General features: G+C 50.7%; 1 protein-coding gene across 4 annotated transcripts in view; it reads right to left on the bottom strand.

Moving 5' to 3' along the window:
* Positions 1–20,066, bottom strand: part of SATB2 (SATB homeobox 2) — a 128,975-nt gene extending 108,909 nt beyond the window's left edge. The window contains exons 1-3 of one of the 4 annotated variants that reach the window (XM_048952983.1): positions 19,242–20,066; positions 16,193–16,271; positions 13,481–13,699 (exon numbers count right to left, since the gene is read on the bottom strand). In XM_048952983.1, the coding sequence (XP_048808940.1) occupies positions 13,481–13,649 (169 nt within the window). In that variant the 5' untranslated portion in view covers positions 13,650–13,699; positions 16,193–16,271; positions 19,242–20,066. Of the gene's footprint in view, positions 1–13,480; positions 13,700–13,886; positions 14,075–14,623; positions 14,744–16,192; positions 16,643–19,241 lie in introns of those variants that run through there. The other 3 variants (XM_048952982.1, XM_048952985.1, XM_048952984.1) reach the window with 3 other exon arrangements.
* Between the last annotated feature and the right edge of the window lie 6,535 nt (positions 20,067–26,601).

Genomic DNA, 26,601 nt, shown 5'->3' with positions numbered 1-26,601 from the left:
TCCTGCACCTCTAACTGAAAGGGCAAAAACCAGACGAGTTGGGCAGCTTTTGGTTATTCAGAAATACCTCCTTTTCTGCATGAAAGACATCCACCCCATATCCAAGCACAACATAAATATTTCTGTTATTATTACTTCAATTCTGAAAAATTGAACACCATCATGAAGAAACTAAAAAAAAAAAAAAGTGAAGCTCCAGAGTGCCACTTTTCAAAAGAGGGATCAGGGTTTGCAGCTTACAGAGATAACAATCTAGTGTGTACTTGATAAATCAGGAGGCTACCTAGATGAACAAACATATGATGAGAGAAAAAGTTATAATGAGAAAAGATCCACTGCATTCTTTTTTTTTTTATTCCCCCCCTCAAGAGAAAGAAAACCAGAAAGTATTTGAAAAAACAGTTCTGTTGTTCTGATCTACACACCGCTTTTACTTAAATCACAGCACAGCCCTAGCTGGTGGTAACGTGAGATCTAACCCAGAAAATCCTGCAGAGTCCAAATAAGGCCTGCAGATATAGGATGCATGATGACAGGCTGAGCAGGCACGTCTGTGCCATTCCCACATCCACATATGACTGTTCACACTCAGGAAGGATCAGGCTTGAAGCAGATCCTGGATACAGCCTGTGTCTGTGCAGTCCAGCAAAGAGGAAGATGAGCTGCAGCTCACACATTTCAGCAAGGGTCACTCACGTCCATGAAGGCTCACTTTCAAGCTACTTCATACACTTTAAATATAATTAACTTGGACAAAATACGTGCTGTTGGCACATAAAATAAACGCACAGTTTGGGTAAATTGTCTGTATTTCAGCCTTCTACATATCAAAAAGCAACTTGCAACAGTCTCATTATGAGGCTGGGAATTCTTCCACCATAAATCTTTTTTACTGGGGACTCGAGGAGTCACTTTGCAGTTGTTTGTCACCAAGCACTTGGAAACACACGAAGAGAGCTCAGTGTCACACTGACAGGAGGCCAGTGGGAAATCTGTATGTCAAATATCAGAGACAGCACCAGCACATTCACAGATGTACAACCCTATACAAAAAAAAAAGTGCCAAGCATCTCATTATAATAAGAAGTTTTGTTCAGAGAGAAGAATCCTACTTCTTGCTAATCCTCTGCTCTCCAGTACGTTCTAGACAAAACACGAGATATCTGATTTTGTACACAGGCAGTAATGTGACGCTGTTAAACTCCTACTCGTTGAGGGTTTATAAGCCTGTTGAAAATAATTTGTTCCAGGATGCAATTTGGTAAAGAAGAACTCAATCCACAGATGATTTTAATACAATGTTTGTCAAAAAAACAAACAAATAAAAAAATCATGTTAAATAATATTACATTGTAGAAGTTCTCCTCTGAGAAGGGCCAGAGGAAATAAACTAAGGACAATATCTTTCTCCTCCTCTGTTATTTTTTCTGGCTTTAAATATTCAATAAATCTGTAGGCAGGAAATGCATTTCTACATATTATATTTTAGCCAATGGTGAATGCAAACCACAAGATATTATTTACATCCTTCTTCAGCTTCCAGTCCTTTTTGTGGCTTCAGTCACCCAACCATCACAACTACCCCAGCTCTCAGGAAATTTTATAAAGAAGTCACCAATATCTCTGCAGATGTCCCCTGTTTCTGACAGCTTAACTAGCCAAAGAATCTTTCTCTGAGCTGAAATAACAGCTTTACTGTTTGACACAAAATATTCCAGGCCACTATCCCACCACAGAAACATATTAAGAAACTCGTAAGTTGATTCGATAATACTCGGATTTCTTAAAAAAAAAAAAAGCAGTATTGAGAGCATGTGTTTACGCTAACGAGAAATGAGAAATAAAGAGGAATACGGAATATTTACCTCTAGCACAGCTTCTCCAGCTGTGTGCCTGGGACAGAACTGGTACTCACGGGGGATGAGGCCTTTTGCTAGCGACAGAGGCACAGCTGCTCCTGGCAGCTCCCCACCTCTGCTGAACCAGTTACAGTAACTCCGTGTCGGCTTGGACCTGCCACCCTGCCCGGCTCTAAGAGAAGGAGAGTAGCTGCTTGAGCTTTGAGCGCAGTCTCTCTGACGCAGCCGGTTAAGCTGGGCAAGGCTAAGGCTGCAGCAGAGCAGTCAGGAGGCAGAAGCAATTAAACAGGAGAACAAAGCACGTCCAGCTCTCCACTCAGCCACCAAAATGAGCAGTAAAAGAGAACGCAGACGTCAAAACACTGTTTTACAGGAGCTCAAGACAGAAGAAGGCACAGCCAACTGCCCCGTTGTCCCAGCTGAGAGTTCCCTGCCAGCCAGCCCCAAACACAAACAGAAGTGCTTATGCCAGCACCAGGCCCGTGTGCTCACCAAGAACCACGCACAGTCCTTCCAGATCACATTGAAAGGCAAAGGCAAGGACACTACTGCTTTATTTTTCCTAAATAAAACAGCTCAGTTGCTTCTATGTGTCTCCCACTTGAAATAAGAAGAAAAAATACCCTACAGCAGTAATTTATAATATGAACTAATGGAAAATATACTGATTTCACTCAAAACCAGTGAAGGAAACACTTTCAAATTAATCTGGCTTTTTTTTTTTTTTCCTAGTCATCTTATGCTATTTATTTTCTATAAGTTTTAGGTTTTGGTTTATGTAACTTAAAAACAAGTTTATGGTTCAGGAGGGTTATTTTTTTTTCCCCTTTGTTTGGGGGGGCTGCTTTTCTTGTTTTTCTCTCGACTATGTGAAAAAAAAAAAAAAAAGAAGGCAAGGGGGATAAGACTTTCTAAGCTGAGTTCCACCCAGAATTAATTTTAATGACCAACATTTTAAAACCCTGAAAACTGAAACCACTAATAAGCCCTTAACTGGTGGTGCTAGCAGATGCCACCATATTATATAATTTTTAAAGCAAAAAGAAAAACATATTTGAGCAAAAGCATTTTAATGAAGGTTCTATTAACTAGTCTCCTGGTACCAGGATAAGTCCCCTGGAATGTAACAGAAAAGCTTTTGGAGCCGGTTTGAGGTTTTATTTCTGGAGAAGAGCCGTGCAGCGTGCTTAGGCCTTCTGTGGGATCTCCATTGGGACTCACCAGCAAGCTCTTTCCTCCTTCACGTCCATCCCTCTGTGAACAACCCCTGACAAGAAGAAATATTATCATCCTCCTTCATGTTACCAGATGAAAAGCTGACTGAGACTGCAGCTACATGTCCCTCCTCAAGTCCCTTTACAGGCTGCTCCTGCTGTAAGACAAGCTCAGTGGATCTGTAATCGGCACCTCTTTCTCTCATGTCTTTCAGACACTGGTAGCATTAGAAAAGCTCATTTTTAAGCTACATACAGGAAAACCCTTTATTGACAAAAGGTAGAAGAAAGCAGAAGGTAGAATAAACCACATTACACACTAAAAGTAATGGACACCAAACTCAGTGGTTACTGACAGCCCTTCATCCTGCTATGCCTTCTGCAAGGGGTTCAAGTAATGCTACAGCAACATCATTACCAGATGATAGTTGTTTGGTACAGGGGGACCTCAGAAGCTTCTGTCAGATCTTCAGAAGGAAAGTGAATGGAGAAGATAACCCATAGCTAAAGAAGATGTAGAAGCCATGCTACCATTCCCTGCTCTGGGAAGCATTAGCCTCCCCTGTCCCCCCTCAACGTGCTGCATGTCCTCACTGAGTGTGCAGTTATGGTTTACCATACTGTGGAGCAAGAATAGGATCTGGGGCTCAGCCTGAAATTACACTGCCCACACCTCTCTGCCCTATGGAGAGAGAACTTTTCTTGAGCGGCACCCCCAGATTCCTTCTTTTTCATGAAGATAATAGGCTGTGGGGAAAACACTCCTGGTTTTCAAGAATAAGACACCACACGTTTGACAACTCCTCCTTTGAAAGATTCTCCTTTCAGGAACATTCACTTTTATCAGGCCGCAGTATAACAGATTTTAAAAGCTATAGCATCTTCACCAAATAGGTCATGAGGTCAAGGAACGAGAGTCAACAGATACATCCCCTCTCTCAAGTACACAGTACACTTCATCTGTTCAGCCAGTAAGCTACATTTTGGGGAGGAAGTGCAAAGGACCTGGTGAGGTCAACCTACCATGCGTAGGCTCACTGGCTGAGATCCAGCAATCCAAGCTTTTGGGGCTCAGCAGGCTAAATTCCTACAACACTACACTAAACTAGAACTAGAACCAGATACTCCTGCTGGTGCAAATGCACGTGCTTGTTCAGAGGTGTCAGCCAAAGGGAGCAGATTACATCTGCTATCCAAAAGCTGAGTTGGCTCCCAGCTCACTTCCGGATGCCACTCCAAATGCTGATTTACAAAGTTGCGTGGTGCACAACTACAGACAAGGTTGCTGCAGCGAGGATCCCTTTTCATGCACAGTACAGCTGAACGGACACTGTGCTCACAGCTCTAGCATTCGGCTTCAGAGAAAACTGTTTGCCAGGTTCCCCAAGCCTCGGGCCTTCAACAACGACCGGGTCCTACCTCAAGGGCAGCACAGCTGCACATGCCGCCTGGCACAGTGCCTCAACATGCACAGGGCTACAGCCCGAGTAGCCAAAGGATCACCCAAGAACCTGTCTCAGCTGGTAATGGTTTAAGAGATTCAGTACTTCTACTGGAAACCAGGTTCATAATTAGGTGAGGGGGAAAAAAAAAGAAGAAAGAAAAGGCAGCTGCAGAAAAGAAAAAAAAAAACCAACAGATTCTTCTTTCCCATGAAGTAGCAGAGCACTTTATTCTGAAGGAGAAGTCTGTTTTATTACTTTCCTCCTCTCCATGGCATCCTCTGAGCCCATCTATTTGGCAGCATTAATATAATAAGACTCAGACCAATGACAGAAGCATTACCTTTGTTAAGCCAAGCCCAGGCTCTCAGACAATGCTCAAGAAGAGCAGTCAAGCAACAAGCCTACTTATTGCACTCTCACGCACAGCAACTTGCACGAAGTCTACCATCCAGAGCTCCAGCTACAAACTCAACTTAAAAAAGAGAGAGAAAAAAAGCCCATACTTCTGTTATTCTGCATTTTCTCCAAGTCTAAAAATTGGTAGAGTGTATGACAGGTCCACCTCATTTTTCTTAATGATGTTTTTATTATTCTTTCACTCAATTAAAGCAGAAATGGATATTGCATCTTCTGACTGTATAATTGTTATTGTAATCTGTTTTCGATCACTGCTTGGGAAATGGGTCCAAAACAACATAAACTATCCACAGCCTCAGAATACAAGTCATTTTCTTTTACTACGATACTTAAAGAGACATCTATCATGTTGCTCTGCTAGCATGTTTGTATTATGGCAAAAAAGTTATTTGTAAGTTGGGAAAAGACATTATGAAAATCACCTTTTACATCGAAGTATTGTACAACTCATAATTTATAACTACATTTCTTAATAACCACTCAAAATAATAAGATTGGAAATTGTGCACATCTAATTTTAATATATAAATAATGGAAATGCATATAAACCAAAATATGCTCAAAATATGAATTTATATTACTTTGGAAAAATAGCTCAGTTATAGTTTTGGAAATGACAAGCTTCATTTCCAGTATATGACTGTCAGCAAAATTTATGACAAAACACTCTCTCTGAGTTTAGATTACCAGGATGGTAAATAGTTATATTTAAGTTTCCTCACTTATCTGAAGTTTCAGTCCAAGTGTAGAAAAAGTCAGCAGCTTCTAGAGAGTGCAGCGCCTGAGATACACAAGCAAAGGCAAACTAACCCTGCGGCACCTCGACAAAATACAAGTAGAAATAGGACATCTTAAAAGAGAGAGAAAGAAGGTAACCCTGCGGCTGTACGCATTGATACCAAGCATGGTTCGGATAGAAGAAACGCTCCCTCTTTGGACATTTCTGGCCAGATTCTGCTCTTTTGAAAAGGTGCACTGTCAACAGCATCCTTCCATCTCACTGCATGTCTTTGGAAATAAATAAGGGAGTGTATTTCAGTGGCAGACATTTCTCCCGAGCTATGAAAACACAGTGGGTGTGCGGTTATTTCACGAGATGCCTCAGTTTCATACAAAGCAGTCTGACAGGTTATTTTTATTAAACATTTTCTGAGCCTTTTTACCTTGCTGGCATTGCTACTAACAACACACAGTTAGACTGCTTAATATTGCATGCTCTTCTGCTTAATATTGCATGCCCAACTGATACAAGGACATCAGGCAAAGCAAAATTACTGACAAGGTTTAAACTATCAGGCAGGAAGTGTTGTATACAGAAAACAAGTCACATCCTAAAACTCTTATCTAGAGCTACCTGACTCTTTTCTCAAGTTCTTTCTGTCCTCTTCATAAAGCTACTACAAATTACAGCAGTCCTATCTTTTCCCTACCACCTCTGCATTTAGCATTTGATAGAGACTTTAAAACATATCTTCAGTTCAGATGTGAAGTCTCTGCCCTGGCAATAGGATTATGATACTAGCAATGCAGGGCTCTTGCTCAGACTTTTAAGCCACCCTGTAAATTATTTGTGCAGTCTTACTCCAAGCAGAAAAGACTCCTGGAAGGTTTTAAATAAGTCCTCTGACATTAGCAACATCATTGTTCACATCTTTAAAAGCCAGAGTAACAACTACATGTAAAAAAAACCCACACAATTTCAAACATTGTTTGTAAGGACTTCACATTGTCAGCAGCCTTGAATACAAATAACTGCTAACAGCGGACTGCTGAAATTGTAGTATATTTTTTAATCTTCGGGTGCTGTCAGCAGAGCTCATACAGGTATTTAAAAAGAAAGAAAAAAAAAACACAGGTATTTAAAATGGAAAAGCAACAACAGAAATAATTAAAATATTAGTTTACATTTTAAAAAATTGTAAAACAAAGGCAATAAATTTGGGAATACAGAATGGTATCTTTTTCCCATGCCAATACTCGGATCAAAGCGAATGGAGATGGAGGCAAAGTACACAGAACAGCTGCAATACATGCTTCTGCACATGGAATTCAGGAAAAAAAATCTTAATGGTACAACTGCAACAGCATCGGCAACACTGGCTGGCAGAGAAAACAGCGCACATTAAAGCCGCCAGCTCGCAGTGAATGGCCACAACAGCCTCATTGAGATGGGCTAATGGCTCTGCCCGAACTAAATGCAAAGCGTGCTTTCTGTGCTCCTTACCATTTTAACCGATCTGTATGTAACCCAGGAGCAGGTACGTCGCCGATGGGTGTTCTGCAATAAGTACTAAGCTTGTCGGAGGCAATTTTTGTTTGGCATGGCTAGAGGCTAGGAAATATTTCTGAAAAGCCATCAGCTGCTCAGGTGCCTTTTGTCTGCTATGACTGCTCCTTAAACCTGTACCAGTGACACATGTCACCACACGGATCAACATCCATGACCCAGCACGCTGATACAGGAGGAACCAGTTAGCACAGGACAGTTTCCCAGCGGTAGATGGGCCCCCGATCCTTTGTTTGGCACACTGGGCTGGCCTGAAACCCCGCATGCTTCCAGGAAGACGGCGCTGTGCTGGCAGTCACCAGGGCCAGCAGCAGGCACGGGTTATCTTGAACAAATCCTGACCTGTCAATTCAAAGGGAGTTGGTAATGCTTCATACCTTGGACAACTGGCCCTTTAATCCTCAAGCACAACAGTAGTTACTAATTTAACTAGATTACCATGAAGGACGGTAATTAAAGGCCTAACTTATCTATGCTTTGCAATTTGGGATTCAGAAAAAAAAATCTTCCTCAGTTTTACAGATTTGCAGCTATTTTAAGAAGTTTAAAAATAGGATTTAAAAGCGGGTTGGGAACTGCTCAATCACACACACAGAAAAGAGTTTTCCTAAACAGGTCACACATCTGTTTGGTGAATATAAATACATGCCTGCAGTAAAGCTGTCCTCAGCTCCCACCACCGTGGTTGCCACCGTATTACCACCTTCTGTGCCCCTGCGAGTGACGAAAATCTGACTGATCCAAGCAGCTCACTTCAGCTCCAAATCACTATTGTGGCCTTTTCCCTCCCCGTTCCAGGCAGGCAGCTTTCAGGAAAGCAGTAATAATGAAAGTAACCATAAAATTATTCAGGCTAGCATCTCCATGAGGAGCATTAAACTCAAATACCTTTTAAGGCATTTTAAGGTATGACCCGACACCACCTGAAAGCCTCTACTACAAACTAGGAACTGCAAGGGCAACTGCAGTCTGTTGAAATGACAATGTGATTACAAGTACACTATGCTGGGCTTTTCCCATTTTTAATCTAGACAAAATATTCAGTGCAGTGAAAAAAAAAAAGACGTAAATAGAATACAAAGGCACCTAAAACTTAAATATTTAGGAAAAAAATCTCTAAACTTCATCTTTAAGCATTTATCTGTAACAACAGTTTTAAACTGTTTTTCTTCCTTTGATGTTCAAATATTTAATATAAATTCTGAGAGAGAAAAAGATATTGCAACTAAATTTCTCAAAAGTATGTTCCTTCACCAGCTTCTTGGTGGATTTTAGTATAATTTTGCCATCTTCCTCAGGCAGAAAGAGAATCCTGGGCAGCCACTTGACAGAATCACTCTGGCAAGAGTTCTCAAACAAGCGCCCTACAAATAATGGACAATGAATCTACTCTGACTGTCCCAGCAACAGAAAGGAAAGGCAGGACACGACTTACACGGGGAAGGGAGAAAGAATTAATGGCAACTTCTTCAAAGAAGGTTGCTTTTTCTTTCCTTTTGCTCACGATGAGGACAATGCATCAAGTTAACTGATGTGGCTGTGTCTGGGGTGGGGAGGAAGCGGGGAGATGACGCTAAATACTTAGGAACTGCTGTGGGAAAAAATACAATCTTGCTACAGCTAATCTTAAATCTCGAATTCAAAATTGCCAGTGGCTTTCTGCAGATGCAACTTAGAGTTCCAAAATTACTCTAAACATCAAATTATGCCTAGGTCACCGAATGGGTGGATACCCTATATTCTGTTTAATGTGTATGTTCAATTGCACATATACTTTAACCGACCGTGTCTTTATTTTAATAACAGGCCGACTACTGAAAACACATAAAGAGAGGCTATTTTTCTACCTCAGCAGAAATACAGCTGATACACTACATGACCCTTCAGGAGCGACTGCTCTATTTATTCTATTTAAGTGACATAAGCGGATTGGAAAAGGAGGGGGAAATCGGGAACAAGATCTGAAATCCACTTTTAAGCATCAGTCGTGGAAAAGAAATCACTGCCTTGCTTTTCTTAAGCTTCAGGTTAAACTAAAAGTCTCTTCCTTGTTACATATTAGAAACGCATTTACATTTCCTTGTAATTCCTAGTGAATCATACTGGAACAAAAGGCAACATTTTCCAACTATTCTGCAACAGAAAATACAGTCACGCACTGCTGGTGCTGGAACTAACAAGGATCCGCAGCTCTCGTGCTTCTGTATCTCAAAACGTTCAATTCTTCCAAATAGCTACGTGCTTCCTTTCGGCAGCAAGGAGATACCCCTCATCTAGGTAGGAAGACCATCTGAAACTTAACCTACCCTTCTGCTCAATTAGTAAGGACAACTGGAACTTGCTTCCTTGCTCCTTTCAGGATTCCATAGAGAGCTTAATGCCACCTGACTGCTTAGAGCAGAATAGCAGAGCTGAGCAAGCTCTACTCTTCCAGCTGCATGTAAGTGAGTTTTGCTCTCTATTAAAGTATGCTAAATCCTTGTAAGAGATACAGAAGACAGCAAAGATCCTATGACATTTTTTGCAGAAACAGAATGGATTTTGACAAACAACTCTTTAACCATCCTTGGTCGGCACGTTTGTTGCCCCAAAGAGAGATCAGAACAGCTCTCTCCCTGTACCTGAGCAACATGGCTGTGACACAGCAGAGCCTCCAAGGGCTCACCTCAGCGAGAGCCACCATCCATACTACCCGTGCACCCGACTCCATGTAAGCACGGGAATTGCGCTGCAGATCAGCGTCCCGATCTCACCACTTGGTTTGAACTGTCTCTGGGTTTTTTTCTCCGTTAATATTTTGTAAATTAAATCGTATTATAGATTGTGAGTCCCTTAACTGTTATTTCTATCAGACCGCATCAAAATAATCTAACCGGCAATTTTTTTTGCAGTCATTTCCTGCCCCAAACCTGAACACGTTCCTTGGCAGTATGTTGGTTCTACGTTTGCACCTCAGCAAACCGAATTTCAGACCAGCTCTGCCCGTACCCTGGCACTGTAAGATGTGCTCAGAGGCTGCAGATGCTCATTCTCTTGGCTCTTCTTAACAAACACACAAAAGCGCACATCCACTTACGCACAAACAGGTTCGTGAACTGTGGTCAACAATTTTACAAATATAAGTTTCTTAGCCATTAATGATTTTTTTTCCCTAAATCCTTATGGAGTGAATTACAAACTGCAAGGAGACGCCAATTCTAGTAAGTGAATGTTACCCAACAGAGACATAAAGCTGTCAACACCACGGTGCTCTTACTTGCTTTAAACTCTCTCCCAGGCTTCATATGTTTTTTAAAGCAATATTAGCCTTTTTTGTTGTTGTCTTCCCAGGAACCTTTATAAATCTGCCTCTCCTGAGCATCTGAACACTTGTGCTTCCTTGTATATGAGTTATAGAACAGCCAAGTTGGATAGCTGCTGAAATGTTTTACAGAGCACTGGGCTGGTCAGGGCAAACAAGAACTGGACTCTAACACGTAGGACTGACACTAACATTACTGTGAGCAGCACCGGAACTTCTAAAGCCCCTGTTAACTGCAGCCTCTAAGAGCCTGTTTATCTTTTTTCTGACCTTTGCAAGTTTATTACAGCTGTGTAATGGCCTCTGAATTAAGTGCCTTCAGTTTAGGAACGGGGAAAAAAGAAAAAAAAAAAAGGAGAGTCATAAAGACAAAATTGATCTTGAGAACAACTGCTCTTCTGCCTGCACTACAAAAGCTGATATCTGTACATTTCTCCACTCATAAACCTAGACAAAAAGCTACAAATACCTACAGCAATATAATATTTCTCTATTTCTCAGGGAGTCCCTTAAAAAGAAAATGGTAGCAAACGTAACTGTGACTATAAAACCTTTACCAAAGGTCATCATTCTCATCAGAGCACCAGTCAGTTAGAGCTTATTTTTCTGTTCTCAGGGATTTTGTTCACGAACACACAGTATCAGACCAACAAGACACCTGACAGGGAGAAAGGAGTGTCAGCATTTACATCTCTAAGGCCCCAAAGAACTATTAGTATCCGTCTTTGCTTTCAAAATCTTTATATACACTTTACAGAATTAAAAAAATAACAAACAAAATCCAAACTAAAATGGTCTCTAGCTTCAGTAAAGTATTTCAATTTTTTTTTTTCCTGAAGTTCACGTTCCATTGATTTTAGCACTTATTTTGAGGCTGAAATGTAGGAACAAACTGAAACACTGACAATCAAAGCCCTGGATGTCATTTCATTACATCCTTCAGTAGTTCCCTTTTTATCAAAACCAGGAACAGCACTAAAAGGGCCTTTATCAATATTTGTTTGAAGAGAAGTTTCATACTAATTTGTCAGTAGATTAAAAGTCCTCCCGCTAATGCCTACAGCTGCGTTTCACAACTGAACAGAAAAAGAATTATGAATGCTGCAGCACTCACTGCAAAGATGCAGGCTTCCAGACATACTGAAACAGTGTGATCAGCATCCAGAAGGAGATCGCTTGGTCACACAGGTTCTTAGAGAACAGACTTGAAAAAGAGCAGAGGAAAAATATCTGGAAATCAGCTGTCGATTTATCCTGAGAGCATTTCCAGGAGAGGAAAAAAATGAAATCAATTTTAAACAGCACCATTATCTTATTAAAGAGACCTGCCTTAACTAATTTAGTATTGAGTATTATAGAACCTAGGTAGGTATTCAAACAGGAATAATTTTCTTCTTGCTTTCAGTATCGATACGGAGTAATGAATAAACTTTATTATGAATCGTTAAAAACTAAAGGGATTCCGACTGCTTAAAAAACACCAGCAAGGCAAAACATTTTCTCATGCATTACCTACTGCCCCACACTTGTACACTCCACCCTGAATCAACGCTAGAAACGAGCCAAAGAGTAATGAATGAAAATGCAAGCTCTTAAAAAGTTTGCTTTCAGAAATGAGTCTTTGTCGTGTGAGAAATCTCCCCTGAGCCAACAGGCCAGATTCAATCTGAGCCACCAATATCATCGTAAAGCCCTAGGAATTCCTTAGCAAACACAGCAGCAATCAGCAAGCAGTATACATATTCCAAAACATTTAAAAACATTCCTTGTAAGTGTACTTCAGTAAGGCCCACGAGCAAAAAGATTCAGCTCTAAAATTTCCTGTAAAATTGAGCAGCAGTAATGCTTCAGTCTCCCAAAGGCATCCAAAACTCCACACATTACTACTCCAGCGCCTTGTATATGATTAACTCGTTGCTTTTTATAATTATTCAATAATTATTTTTCCATCAGTTCTTAAGTGGATTAGTGCTACAAGTCTCTCATTGCAAAGCTTTCTTCTCCTCTCCTCTAGGTTAGAAGAAAACAGTTAAGAGGTTTAAAAGCAGACACACAGTGATCCAAGAAACAGAGAAAACCGGAGAGGTTTCTTACCCTTCATTAGGTACAGAAATGAGTCCTACTTTTCTAAAATAAAAGAAAATAAGATCTGCAGCCCCTTAGCAAACCTCAGCAATTAGATCGCCTATTGAGCCAAAGAGGTCTAAATCAGCATCTAATGGAAAATCGCTAAATAAATCTCACGTAGCAGGGAGTCATGTGACGGCCAGCCCGAAGTATCTCTCGCAATGTCATTTACACAAACTCTTTGTGTATAAACAACCGCGTTTGTGTATTCCCTCTCCGCGCGGTTTTAAATACAAATACGGAGAGGCTTTAGAAGAAAGGCAACGTTACGGGTGGCCCGCCCTGCTCGTAGCACACGGCTAATTTCGGACTTTCAAATACGATTTTCCAAACGCGAGGCTATGCCGCATTAAATACAGCGGCATCAGAGGTCGGTCGGGAAAAGAGACATTTTAGACAGTCGGGCTGCTTGGAAGAAAAGAAAGCAAAGCAACCACGTGTGTTACTCAGACTCACCCTAAGCACTCCCTGAACGCGAAACCGACCGGCAGCGAGATAGCAGAGTATGAAAGTTACGGCACCGCAGAGAACTGCGGGATCGCTGCAGAAGTAACGCCGAAGAGTTCAGCTGTCAGAGCTGAACCTCGTACGTGCGTCCCCTTCCCCTTTACACCCCGCCGAGCGCTGCCAAACGCAGCCGGCAGCACCTGGGCTCTCCCAGCCGCGAACGCCGCGTGCCCACCGCGCAAAGCCGCACCCGGAGCCGCCCGCCCCGCTCGGGCCCGGCCGCCGTTTCCCGAGGCTCGGAGCCGAGCCAGGCGCCGCGCGGCCGGGCCGAGGCTTTCCCGCAGGACCCCCCCGCGTTCCCGCGCCCCGCAGCACGGTTATACCTCCCACGGGCTTGGCGACGGCGCCGTTGGGCCTCCCGCGCGTGCCCATAGGGCTGCCGTTCTGCTCCAGCCTGGCCACCTTCCCGGGGGGGGGCCCTTTGACATCGGGGCTGCCGCTGCCTCTGTCGGGGCTGTCCCGCAGGCAGGGGCTCTCGCTCCTCCGCTCCATGCTCGGGGACGCGGCTCCCGCTGGCAGGTCGCAGTAGAAGGAGCACGGACCTAGGGTGAAAAAAATGAGGGGGCTTCAGCCGCCGCCTCCTCCCGGGACCCCGCGGCTCCCGGCGGGTCGAGGCCGGGCGGACTCCGGGCAGCCCCCGCGGGCAGGTGCCGCGGAGCAGGGGAGGGGAGAAGCAGCCTTCCCCCGCGCCGCCCGCCGCGGACCGCCGGGAGCCGCCGCCGTACTTACTGCTTAGAGCCTGGCTGTAAGTTGGCTGAGTTGGGCTCTGTCCATGGATCAAAAGTAGAGAATCCAGGGTGGAAAGTTTTCTCGGTTCCTCCTCGCGCGCCGCTTTCTTCCCTTCTCCCGCTCCCCCCACCCTTAGCCCCCTCCTCGCCCTCGCCCCGGGCTGCGGGGCCGAAGCCCCCTCCCGGCGGGTCCCGGGCGGCGGACGGAACGGAGCGGAGCGGGCGGGAGGGGGCGCGGGGCGGGGAGGCGCGGGGCCGCCGCCGCCGCGGTGCGGAGCGGAGGGCTGAGAGAGGCGGATCCGCGCCCGCGTTGAGAGCGGCGAGCGCCGAGGGCGGGAGGCGCGCGGCGCCCCGCAGAGTCGCTCCCGAGCGGCGCGGGAAGCGGCGACCCCGCGGCGTCGCTTTCAATCTCTCCCTCCTCTGCCGGCGACGGCAGCGGCGGGAGGGACTCGCCGCGGAGAGCGGAGGAGCGATTATCGGCGGCGTTGAATCATCGAGGCGAAGCGAGTCCCGCTCGGGGCCGTCCTCGCGTTCGGATTTGGTGCGTGTGCGCGCGTGTGCGTGTGCCTGACCGTGTGTGTGCGCGGCGCGGCCGTCCCAGGGCTGTGCATCCCAAACACCGCCACCCCGCCTCGCCCCCACAGCCCTCCCCCTACCCGCCCCCCCGCAAAAACCGCGCCACGGGGCTCGCTCGGGCCCGGGCGGCGGCGCGGACGCCGGTGGGAGGCAAAGACCCACCTGGCGGGGAGCGGAGCGCCTGGGCATGGAGCGGCGCGCGCGGGGACAGAGAACAGAGTGGAGCCGGACGGGGGGAAGGAGGGAGCGGGGAAAGGACAGAGCGACGGGATGGGGTGCCGGCAGGCGAGCGGGGCAGGAGGGCGCGGGGACGGGGCAGCGGGGCGGGGGGAGGGCCGAGGGGCAGGGGTGGAGGAGGAGCTGGGAGAAGAAGGAGAAGAAAGGGGGAGAAAGGGAAAAAAAAAAAGAAAAAAAAAAAGAGAGAGAAGAGAGAAGAGGATAAGCCGGAGTTGAGGAGCGGGGACCGACCGGGCAGGAGCGGAGCTGCCACCGGCATCCAGCCCCGGCGCACGCTCGGTCCCACGCAGCCTCCGCCGCCCCTCTGCCAGGAGCCGGAGGCCGGCAGCGGCTGGCCCGGCCAACGTAGGGCCCCGCCGGCGCCCGGCTGCAGGCGATTACCGAGCGAGCCCTGAATAATTGATGGCGGGGCCGGGAGGAGGTGAGAGGCGGCCGGGAGCGGCTGCTGCCGCCGCTGAATTATTGAACAGCGGAACCGCGGGCAGCGCAAGACGCGCGGGGATGAGCGGGCGGGGCTCCGGCGGGGCGCGGTGCGGGCCCGGTGCAAGGTGCGGCGCTGCCCGGCAAGGCCGTGCCCGCAGGCGCGCCCCGAGGGCTCGCAGCGCCCCCTGCCCGGTCCGGGGCCGCCGGAGCCCCGCGCCCCGAGCTCTCTCCGCCCGCCACCGGCGGAACGAGCCCCGCGTTAAGGTGGAGCGGGGAAATCGCCGCCGGAAGGCTCGAGCGGACGGCCGGGGGAGAAAAGCGGCGGACGGCTCCGGTGCCCCCCGCCCTACTCCCCCGCCCGTCCGCCGCTCTGCTCTCCGCTTTGCGAGTGCCACTCGCCACGCCACCCTCCTCACCGGGCCCCCTTAAGAGCCGTGCCTTTTACGGTGGCGCCGGAGGGTCAAAACAAAAAAAAAAAAAAAGAGAGAGAGAGAGAGAGAGAGAGAGAGAGAGAGAGGGGGGGGGGGGGGGCTGCGGGGGAGTGGGGAAAAAAATCGGCACCGGCGGACCCCGCCGCGCTGCCCCGGGCTAGGCTCCGAGCGGTGGGGACGGCCCCGGTGAGCGCTCGGTCGTCCCGGCGCGGTGCAGGGAGCGATGCCAGAGAAGCGGCGGACCGCGGCAGGGTAAGAGACACCGCTCGGCCCCGCGACTCCCGCCCCCGTCCCGAAAAGCTGCTCCGCCACCGCGGCTGCAGCACTCGCGGCTGCACCCCCAGGCATGGCAGGGCAGAGCGGGGCACCGCCGCCGTGTCGCTGCCCCAGGCCGGGACAGAGCGAAGCCGCGAGAGCGGGTCTGGGCATCCCGCGGGGCCCATCCTCTCCCGTCGTGAAGCAGCCCCGTAGCTGGGAGAAGTGCCGCTTTTCCTTTTGAAAAACCCGAGCTATCTCCCCTCCCTCCCCCCCCCCCCCCCTTTTTTTTTTTTTTAAATCTCACACCGCTGTGCCGTAGCACGCGCGGGGAAGTTCCCTTTTTCCCTGGGTATCGAATAATCGCAGAATGTTCCGTTCTTACCTTTGATGTCCAACTCCGAACTCCCGCGGATCAATGGCCGCAAAGTTGGCGGAATTGGGAATTTGGGACTTCGACACTTCTGGAAAAAAAATGCCAACGGTTTAGCCAGGATCTCCCCGTCTGATTCGTTACTATTATTATATCTGATGATGTGGATGGATGGAGGGACTCAATCCAAGCCCATTAATGAGCGATTTTATAAACGCCGCCGTCGGAGGATCTCCATTCACACGGCGTCAGGGATCTCTCCCAGCAGCAGAGCCGTGCGGATCCCGGGACTTCAGCGCAGCTCCGATCAGAGCACGCCGCCTCGTCAATCCATTAATGTTTTATAGCATGTAAATATTTCATAAAGTTTTTAGGAAAACTATCGATTCTAAATTATTAAACTAGTCAGAAGGGCGTTTGAATAATGCATACGATTAAATACACTTAAATATATATGTGGCAATCGCTTTATTTGCAACGAACCCTCTGCACCTTTACCGCGGCCTTTGGTTTTTGCCCGCTTTGCTCGCAGGGCCCCGCAGTGCCGGCATGTCCGCGGTGTGTCCGTGCGGTTACACGCCGGGCGGCCCTGCGAAATGCTCCTTTAACTTTGCGGCCGGCAGCCGTAAGCGTTTGAAACCGCGGACGCGGAAGCGAAGGGTTTTGTTATTGAACGAACTGGCGAGGACCCGAACCGAGCGCTGTGTCCCGGCCAAAAGCCACCGTTTCGTTAATTCAGACAGATTTTAAATACGAGGTGTTTGCTTTCTTTGATAAGTTTTTCCCAATAATTTTTTTTTCTTTCTGTTTTAAATTACGAATGTTTTTTTTTTTTCCTCCTGCGTATGGCTTTTACGTTGCCATTATTTTCCCCGAAAAAAAAAAAAAAAAAAAAAAAAAGGGCGATTATTTCCCGTCATTTCTTCCTGTCCGTCCCTGATTTCGTGTCATGGTTTCATGATTTTTGGTTATTGGTCCACTACATGATGATAAAACCATGACATCTCGCTGTAAGAAGAAATGGAGTTTTGATTACTAACTGTGACCTCTTTTTCTCTTTCAATGCGAACTGCAGCGCGGGAGCTTTCTGCCCTCCCGCACCACGCCGTGAGCAGTGTGAGCTCCCCGAGCCCCGCGCTCCCCTTTTCGAAGTTTCCGGACCAAAAAAAAAAAAAAAAAAAAATCTGCACAAAGCAAACGAACAGAACCACCACCTCGGCAAGGTTTGGTTTCCATCGGCCACCGCTCCAGAGGCAGCCGGCAGCGCTGCCGCCGGCCGGGCCGGGCCGGGCCGGGCCGGGCCCACGCTCGCCCCGCGCGGCTCTCCCGACGGTCGCCCGCGCTGCCCGCAGCGGGACCGCCGAACCCCCATCTGCGAGCGCTTTTCTCCCCTCCCGGGGTCCCCCCGTCCTCCCGGCGTCTCCCGTAGACGGCGGTGTTAGGGGACGCCGCAGACCTGACGGCGGCTCGGCGCAGCACCATCGCGGCCGCCGCGCGCCTGGGCTCGGAGGGCCGGCCCGCGGGGCGCTACCTCTGAGCGCGGAGGTCCCGGGCAGCGGCGGCCGGCGGGAGGCAGCGGGACGGCCCCGGGTAGTCTGGGCGGGGCCGGGCAGCCGCGGCCCCCGAGGGCTCCCGGCTCCCCTCTCGGCAGCCGGGACTCGAGCCCCGCGCCGTTTCTCGGGGCTGGGGCGTCCCGCCGTCCCCGCTCGACTCGGCTCGGCGCCATCCCCATCCCCTTCGCACAGCGCCATCGCGCGGGCGTCGGCGCAGCGCCGCTCGCCCTCGGCTGCCTCCCGCCCGCGGCCCCTCGTCCCGGCCGGGCAGGGCGAGCAGCACCTGCTGCTGGAGCGGCCGCCCCTCCCGGGCTGCGCCGGGCCCCGCTGCCTAGGGCCCGGTCGCTCCGCGCCGCTCCGCCCCGCCGCCGTCGAAGTTATCCCGCCGCGGCGGTGTGCGGGCCCCGAGCTCTCGCTCGACTCGCTCAGCTCCTCGGCGGCAGCCCCGCGCCGAGCCTCGCTACCGGGGCCGCGCCGCGGTTCCGCCACCGCCGGGCCGGGCCGTGAAGCCGAGGCGAAGGCTCGCTTGGACTCGGGACGGGTCCTTCGGCACCCTGCGGGGACAGCCCCGGCTACGGCCCGCACCGCCGGCCGCAGCATCGCCGCTTCCCGTTCGCACGCCTCTGCTTTCCGAGCGCAGCGGCAGACCGCGAGCCCCGAGGCATGGCCACGCGGCTCCCGACGCCGCTCCGTTCGCACTGCGGGTTCACGCCGTGCCCATCAGAAAAGAAAAACCGAACCAAAAGCGGCTTTAAAGCGCCCGAGCTTTAACTCCGTGATTTTGGAAGGGTGACGTCTCTGCAGACCGTGCCCTCGCTTTCTTCCTTCCCCTCGGAGACACTAACGCTGGTAACGCGGCTAAGGGGCCGCGTGTCCTTCGTCGAGGAATTCCCGCGTCAAGGAATTCTCCCGGCAGCCGCACAACGGGGCCCCTCCCGGCTCCAGCCTCTGTCCGCGCCCGGTGGCGGCTCGCCCCTCACGCACGTGGCCGCACTCGGGCCTCTCCGCCGAATGCCCGCTCGGCAACTCCCTCACCCTCGCTGGCGTGCGTGGCTCTGCGGTTTTGTACGGATTTTCCAAAATAAATCTTTCTCTATTTTAAACCGTCGGGAGCGGGCGGCGCGGACCCGTGCCCTGCGGCTGTTCTCGGAAAGAGCGCTCCTGGCCAGAAACGAAGAGAGGGCTCCGCTGCCTCCGTTGCGAGCGCGGCGCCCTGCCCAGCCCCTGGAACGAACGAACGAACGAACGAACCAACCGGAACCGTCCCGGCCCCGAACGCTACCGGCCCCCGCCTGCCGCCGAGTTGCGGGCGAGCGACGGCGGCCGCTTTCCAGTACGCCGCACAGAGAGCCTGCGCCCGCGGCACGCGTCCCTGTAATTGCGACGATTTGGGTCAATTAGCGACGTGTGAGCCCTTCTGCCCGGCCGGCTCCGGCTCGAGGGACCGGAACCGCCCCGTCGGGAACCGTCGCCTACGGAGCACTCCCGAGTCCCGCCGCGTCCCTCACCGCGCTCTGCGTTCTCAATCCCGACTTCTACCCGTGCTAACAGGTCCGCTCCTCTCACCCGGCCCGCTCGCGTAAAACAAACGGCACGGAGCGCTCGGAACCCGCACCTCCCTGCCCGCACCGCGAGGCACAAAGAGGTGCTGTGGGAGCCGTGCGGTGCCGCCGCCCCCAGAGCTTGCCGCTGCCGGGGCCCGGGCTGAAGGGCTGGGGCTGCGGCTTTATGGTTCTCTGTGCAAATAACGGAGGGCTGCGGGACTGCCCGAGGAAAGGGGGCAGCCACGGCGCGGGATTTCGAGTGAAGACAAACAACAGAGGTTTTATTGAACTGTAAAGGCTGGGAATATCGCCGAACACATCGAGGAAACGCACCCTAATACACAAGAGCAGCAAACGTCCCACGAGAGAGCAAATACCGCACAGGTGCGGCAACGTGAGGCAGTTCGGTGCCTCTCGGGTCACGCCGCGAAGCGGGCTTTTGTCTGTCCCCATCCCGTGTCCAAAGCCCCACAACGGCCCGGCGGGCAGCGCTCAAGCACTTGAGGTTTCGCGAGCCCCGTGCTGACAACAACAGCGCTCTACAGAGCACTCGCATATGGGGTCCCGGGGGAGGAAAAGGCCAAACCCCGCCGCCTCGCCGCCTGCAAGCAGCCCGCGGTCTTTTCCCGCGACCTCAGGATATCGCCTTCCCTCGCGCGCGTGGAGCTCTCGGAGCCAGGGCTGCCACTCGTTCTGCGAAGGGGCACCGGCTGCGGGACCGCCCCCGGCTCCCGAAGGCCGCGGGACCCGGCTGCCCGGCACGGCATCGCACCGCACCGCCCGCAGCCCGCTCCTACCCGCTGGCCCCGCGCAGACGGCCTCGCTTCGGCTCCGGCAACCGACGGACGCCGTGCCCGCGTGTGACGGGCTGCTCCCGGCCGTGCCCCGAACCGGCCGGCCCGCGCTGCCCTGTCAAGGAGGGGAACGGGGGTACAGACACCGCACGGGCCCTTTTCCCCTCCCGGGGCTCGCGTGGGGACCGTGACGAATTTCGTGTTCGGAAAGGACTGTCGCCGTAAACCACGCGGCGAAACGAGCCCAGAAGCGACGCGTTCGCGGCGCGGATGGGGCTCCGCTCGCTGCCCCACGGCCGCCGCGCTCAGCCTCGCTGCCCCGCGGGAGGCGCGGAGACCTTCCCCGGTCAGCCTCCGAGCGGCCGCGGGCACCTCCGGCCCGGGCCCCCGCACAGTGCCCGTCGCCCCGACACCTCAGCTCTCCGTCAGCGCGGCGGGGATTTCACGTTCACAATTACCTGTAAAAATTCGGAGCGGTTTGTACACGAGATACTTTGTCTCGCATCCATCCCTGAGCCCGGTACGTCTCAGCCCAGAGACACCGTACCTCTACCGGCACCGTCGCGGCGGCTGCAAGGGGAGCGCTCCGCTCCCGGCCCTCCCCGGCCCGCGCGGGGAAAACGAACGCCGCGGCTCCGTCCCGCGCTCCGTTCCCTAAAGCGCGACAACAAAAACTTCATTGAAAACCCTACCGTTAAGGAGACATTGCGAATGAGTGACGGAACGGGAGGCGCCCGTTACCGGATCACCCTTCGGACAAAACAAAGCAGCTCACACACGGCTAGACGAGGTCCTCGATTCTCCGACATATTTGCAACAGCAGTTAGAAATAATAATAATAAAATAAAATCACGAGATTCGAGCCGGTCACTACTGACTATCTCAGATTTCACGGTCGCTCTCTAGTTTTTTGGTTTAACTCTCCCTTCCCTGCCCCTCGCATCATAAAAGCGAGCAGAGCAGCATGGAGTTACCTGTCTGCTTCTCTGAGCCTCCTTCGAGTACAGAAGGTAACAGTCACCTCACCTATTAGCTCGTGAAAGTAATAAAGAGGTGGTAACTCGGAGCTACTACATTTTGAGGATTGTGTCACATGCTGGAGCACAAATAAGGGTATTATAGCCCTAGCGATTACTGGATCCGTTCCTCTGTGCAACAACCTCAACCTGTGGCGCCGCCAGCTTTCTGCGGGCATTGACTTCGCCCCTTGGAGCAGCCCCGCACCTCTCGCCTAGCACCGTTCTCGGCGCTCGGGCTCTGCCAGCGACCAGAACGGGCGCCCACCCAGCCCCGCGCTCGGTGGGGTGGTGGCGGGCGGTTCACTCTCCCCTCGCCCACCAGGGAGGGATTTGTCCAACTTCGGCCAAGCGTCTGCCAGCCCCGCTCTTATTCTAACGCGCTCCTTGGAAGGGCTGCCCAAAAGTGCGGCCACGCGTCGGTGGCTCTGGCGGCTTTGCAGGGGAGTGCCTCCCTGCGGCTCAGGGAAGGTGTGGAGCGCCCACCTCGAGGGGTTTGCTCAGAGCGGCCCGGTCCTCCCGCTCCGGCCCCGAGAGGGCCCCGTGCCAGGCCTCGCTGAGCCCGCAGCGGTGCGAAGGGCAGCGATGCCGCCACGGGCCGCGCACGGCTCCGCCGGAGAGACGCGGTGTGCGTGGGAGGACGCGGAGCTGCCTAAGACACCGGGCGGGCGGGGAAGCCCTCGCCTCGGCAGCCGTGCTCCGGCTGTAGGGATGAGGAGGGACGGCTCTGCTCCCTCCAGCCCGGGGAGAACGGAAGGTAGCAGAGGTCTCTGAGGTGCCTGCGGCCCGTGGTGCCGGAGGAGGGCGGGGCACAGGTGCCGCGGAGAAGGGACGCGGAGACGGCCCCCCGTCCGCAGGCACTGCCGCAGGACAGGACACGGGCGGGAGCGAACCTTTCCAGCACCGTCCATGTCCATGTGGGGCAAAGACCGGGAGGCCCTCCCCGTCTCTGTACTGCCCGGCGCCCGTAAGGACGGCCGAGCAGAAACACCGAGCCAACGGCCCATGCCAAATGCCCGGGCCTTCCCGCTCTCCCATCCTGGCCCCCGGCGGCAGGACACCCCCCAGCCGCCTCCCTTCGCCCTCGCCGAGCGCTGCCGCCGGCTCGCAGCGAGGCGGAGGCGAGGCGCGCTCGCCGCACATCCCGCCGGGCCCTCTTCTGCTCCCAGACCCGCCGCCCGGGAACCCCCGGCACACGTGCAGCGACCGCAGGCGATCGAACGTCGCCGAGCAGCCGCCCGCCGCCGGCCCTCCTGCCTGCCCCCACCCGAGCCCACCCCCGCCAGGACGGGACGCGCCGCGGTGCAGGGCGGCAGCCGGTGGCGAGGAAAAGAAACGAGGGCATCGCGTTCTCGGTTTCCACCTTGATTACAGGCCCTGCTCTATGGGCGTCGAGCAGGGGCGGCTGCCACCGGCCGGGCCTGGCGCGGGAGTCTCGGCTCGAGAACGAAAAGCACAGAAGCCCGGGGTCTATTTTTTTTTCCTATACTTTTGATGAAGACAATTAAGTAACCCGCACAAAGCGGCGGCCCCTCCCTTTTAACTGTTTCCTCATTTCTGCCGCGACAGTTTACCATTGTGGCTAAAACGAGTTTCCCGATCCTTTCCCAGAAATGAGAAACAACAGCTAATAAAGTAGCAAAACGTGCGGTAGGCTGCTGGGAAACCAGGCATGGAAAGTGGCCATGCGACTGCCAGGCTGCAGTTCTCTTTCGTTTATGACCTCGTTACCCCGATCCCGAGCCCAGGCTGCCGCCAAGCGTGCAGCCCCGAGCTGGCAGCGCACCGATTCCCCCTTGGGGGCAGCAGCGTCCCCGCAGTCGTCCCCTCCCCTCCCCCCCCCCCCCCCCGCTCCCCGTCCCATTTTGCATAGATGCGGATTGCCCAGCAAGGCAACGCGCTGAGGTCCGGGCTGTGCCTTCCCAGGGCCGCTTGCCGCAATACAATGGAACGCGGCGAGTCTTTTCGGTGATATACGTTGCAACCAAGAAAAGCTATGGGAGCGCCCAAGAATTAACACTTTTCATTTTGAGATTTCTACAAATGTCTGCAAATAGTGCCTACGAGTGATTTTGCTGCGTTCCAGTTTCCTATACATGAAGTAATGCACAGCTGCAATCTAGTCCCTTCTCCCTCCAAAAGCTTCCAGCAGCCAGTTAAGCCACGTGTAGAAGAGAACTGGGAGATCCGAGGTGTGCGCGATCAGTAACTCCCATAGGGAGATGGGGAGAGCACTCTGCCAGTCCTCCCTGGTGCGACCCGCCTGAAGACAAAGCCAGCTTAGCAGACTGTAGAGGATCACGGAGCAAAGCCTACATCAACGCTCCACCTGCAGGAAAGAAACTCACAGCTCAGCCAGCCACCAGACGGAACATACGCAGCTCTACCTGCTGTGCACAGACACGAGATAGAGGAGCTGGTTATTCGTAACTGTAACAACTACCAGAGAATATTCTTTAAGGTAAACGTGGATACAATATTATGCAGAGTCTGATCTCAGCGCTGCCCACTTGTATCCTCACTGATTCATTTCCCAATATGAGTTTAATTGTGTGATTTGTTATTTTTATTTTCCTGCCTTAAACAACAGCTAATGAAGACATTACCAAGCAGTTTGCTCCCTTTCCTTTCTGTAGTTCTTGCTCGGTGTGAGTGGAAGTGGGCACTGTGAACAATTTGTCTTTGAGTCAAGGTCATGATCCTGTGGCAGCCTGAACACAGCGCTGCCTTGGAAGCCAAGGGCATCCTAGCACAGGGACAGCTAAGGGATCGTGCCACTTGTTTGTAACACAATCTGGAATGGTTTTGAATGGGAAACCATTCTAAGAGCTGATCTTATTATCCCGATACAGCCTTTTTCCTGGTTAAAAAACCCCATATTTGTACTGCTCTTTCTATATGCTCATGAAATCTCTCATTCAGAGGTAGTGCTGACATTTCCTAGAAGTCCTTGGGTAATGGCTGCTTTGATGCAGTTTCTATTGTGCTCACTATTGCTCCTAGAAAAGTGAAGTTATTGGAAGATACATTTGGTTTTACTTACTGCTTTGTAAAAGGTTTTGTGCTTTGTTTTTTAAACAATTAAAAATAGCTCGCCTTTTAAGAAGTTGTCTTTTTCAAAGCACAAGAATGAGCACAAGCAGGGGAAACAACCTTTGAAGGAAAAATGACTTTGGACAAGTTTGCAATTTCAAATGTAGCCTTTGTTTATACTTGACTGACAAAATGCCTCTCAAACATTCTTTGCAAGGTGATTACATTAGGCAGGGACTATTTTAGCAATTCCACATCTCCCAGCACTGTTGTGTACAGAGATCTGTCCACCCACTTCCCTCACTACAGCCGCATCTCCTTGAGCCTTTACTTGGCTATCTTTCATCACTTCTACAGTCATGCAAACTTCTCCTGCAAAAAAAGTCAACTTTTTTCTGCATCACCAAGTCTTTTTCAGAACTTCTGGTGGGCTGCAGAATCGCTTTTGGTTTGCTGATAACCTTTTGGAAGGTTTGTTGTAGCATTTTGCTTAGAGCTACATGTTTTCCTGGTTTAACACAATTTTCAAGACAATAAAAAATAATTCCTTTTTCAAACCACCATAAAAAGTTGAACATTTGAATGTTTCACCTCTTATGGGGGAAAATAATTTGCACTGTAAAACCTTTCTGAATTAAATATCATTCCTTCTCCATTCTACTTTTCCTGTCATTTATTTTTCCTGACAAAGACTCCACAGCCCCTCCTGCAAAGGCAGTGTGCAGATACTTCAAAGTGGCACATTCAGTTTTTCCTATCACCAACTCAGGTGTCAAAAGCCTCAATAGCCACTCGTGTTCTGGGCTGCCAGGAGAGCTCTCACTGGTTTTGTTTTCCTCATAGTCTGGTCAGCACCACATTTGGATGTTCCTGCTACATTTGCTCACCTCTACTGCAATCAAATTTTTTGACACAGTTGGGAGGTTTTTAAAATCTCTGTTTTCAGTATTACAAAAAATGCACCCATCAAGACACATTTTGTGCCAGGTAACACTTGAGGTTCACCAATAGTAAATATGTAGCAGTCCTAAGAATGTTCCTGGGTTCCTGCGCCACCAAGGGCTTAGATCGGTTCTTGACGTGGTATTGGCCTAAGCCAACTGGTGCTCCCCGGAGCAGCCCTTGGGCATGTCTCAAGAGTTAGCCTGGGCCTCACTTCAACCCCTAAAAGCAATTCATGTGAGGCTACCTTGTTTGGTATGGGACATGCTGCAACAAAATAGACCGCTGCAGGCAAGTTAGCCTCAGTAACAGCACCCTTCAGACAGACCAGTACAAGGTGTTGCTTCTGTCAGCTCTGTGTGAGTAAGCTGGAGCAGCACGAGTTGAACATCAGCTTAGGCTGTTGAACTCCAGGTTCCTGCACACTGCTGCAAAAATGTACAGTACAGTGTAAGAGAAATAAGTCATCTGAATATGGAGAAAAACAGCCATTCGATGTTGCTGTGACATGCCTCTGTTCAGCTGTACAGAAGCAAATGAAATCAGAATGTTGTTCTGTGTTGTGCTCTCAATATTTAATTCTCCACGTCATTATGACATCTGTCCCTTCCTGTAAACAGTGGCGTGGCAATCTACAGTGTAACCTTTCAGTGACAACATATCCCGCAACAAATCGACTTGGTTTGGGGCTGGGTTAGAACACAGGCAGAGCCCACAAACTTCTCTTTTCCAAACAGAAAAGAGAAAGGTCTCCTTGGTCATCAATTCTTAGTCACTGCTCTCACCATTCAAACAATCATGGCAACCAAATAATCAGATGATTTGTATAAACAGATCCATTCTAAGATTAGCTCACTTAGGAAAAAAAAAATCACAAACAAGCAAAAAATTATTATTTCCCCTGAATACCATTCTAATTCTCATTCTTCTAGGAGTAAATTCCTCATCTAATTCAAAACAACAATTTTTTTTTTTTTTGTTAACTACAGCATCAGGATTTCTAAACTCTAAAACTAAAGTACTTAGTCACAGCCTCTCCAATTGTGGAGAAGACCACAGTTCCATCAAAATACATTGAATAATACCTAGGATTTCGAGCAACATGTTTCACTACCGCTTCCCCAGTGAGTATAAGCAAAGATAAGCTCCTCATGAAGTTAGATCAGTTACAACACTGAGCAGAACTTTGTTTAAAAAACCAACCAAACAAACAAAATTCCCAAACCATAACTATTGTAATTATTAAGTATTCAGATTTGGAAATACACTCACTACCTGCTTTTGACCCTTTCGCTTTTTCAGGCAGATCAGAGAGAAGGCAGGCTTTTGTCTGTGCCTTGCCTTCTTTATGTTTTTAGTGGTGAAACCTAGAACCTAGATAGCACTTGAATGGAGAATAGAAAGGTAAATAAAGCTTCAGTGGAAGGGGAAGTGCACAGCTGACACCACAGTGAAGCACAGCAGATCAGAAACAAAGTTTTACGTGGTGTCTGAGCAGCAATACAGGCACAGCTTCCTGATGGCGCTGCCAGTGTCCCA

Source organism: Lagopus muta, chromosome 8 (genome assembly GCF_023343835.1).
Source record: "Lagopus muta isolate bLagMut1 chromosome 8, bLagMut1 primary, whole genome shotgun sequence".
NCBI lineage: Eukaryota > Metazoa > Chordata > Aves > Galliformes > Phasianidae > Lagopus > Lagopus muta.
Note: the sequence above shows the minus strand (reverse complement) of the source record. Positions and strands in the feature narration are given on the sequence as shown.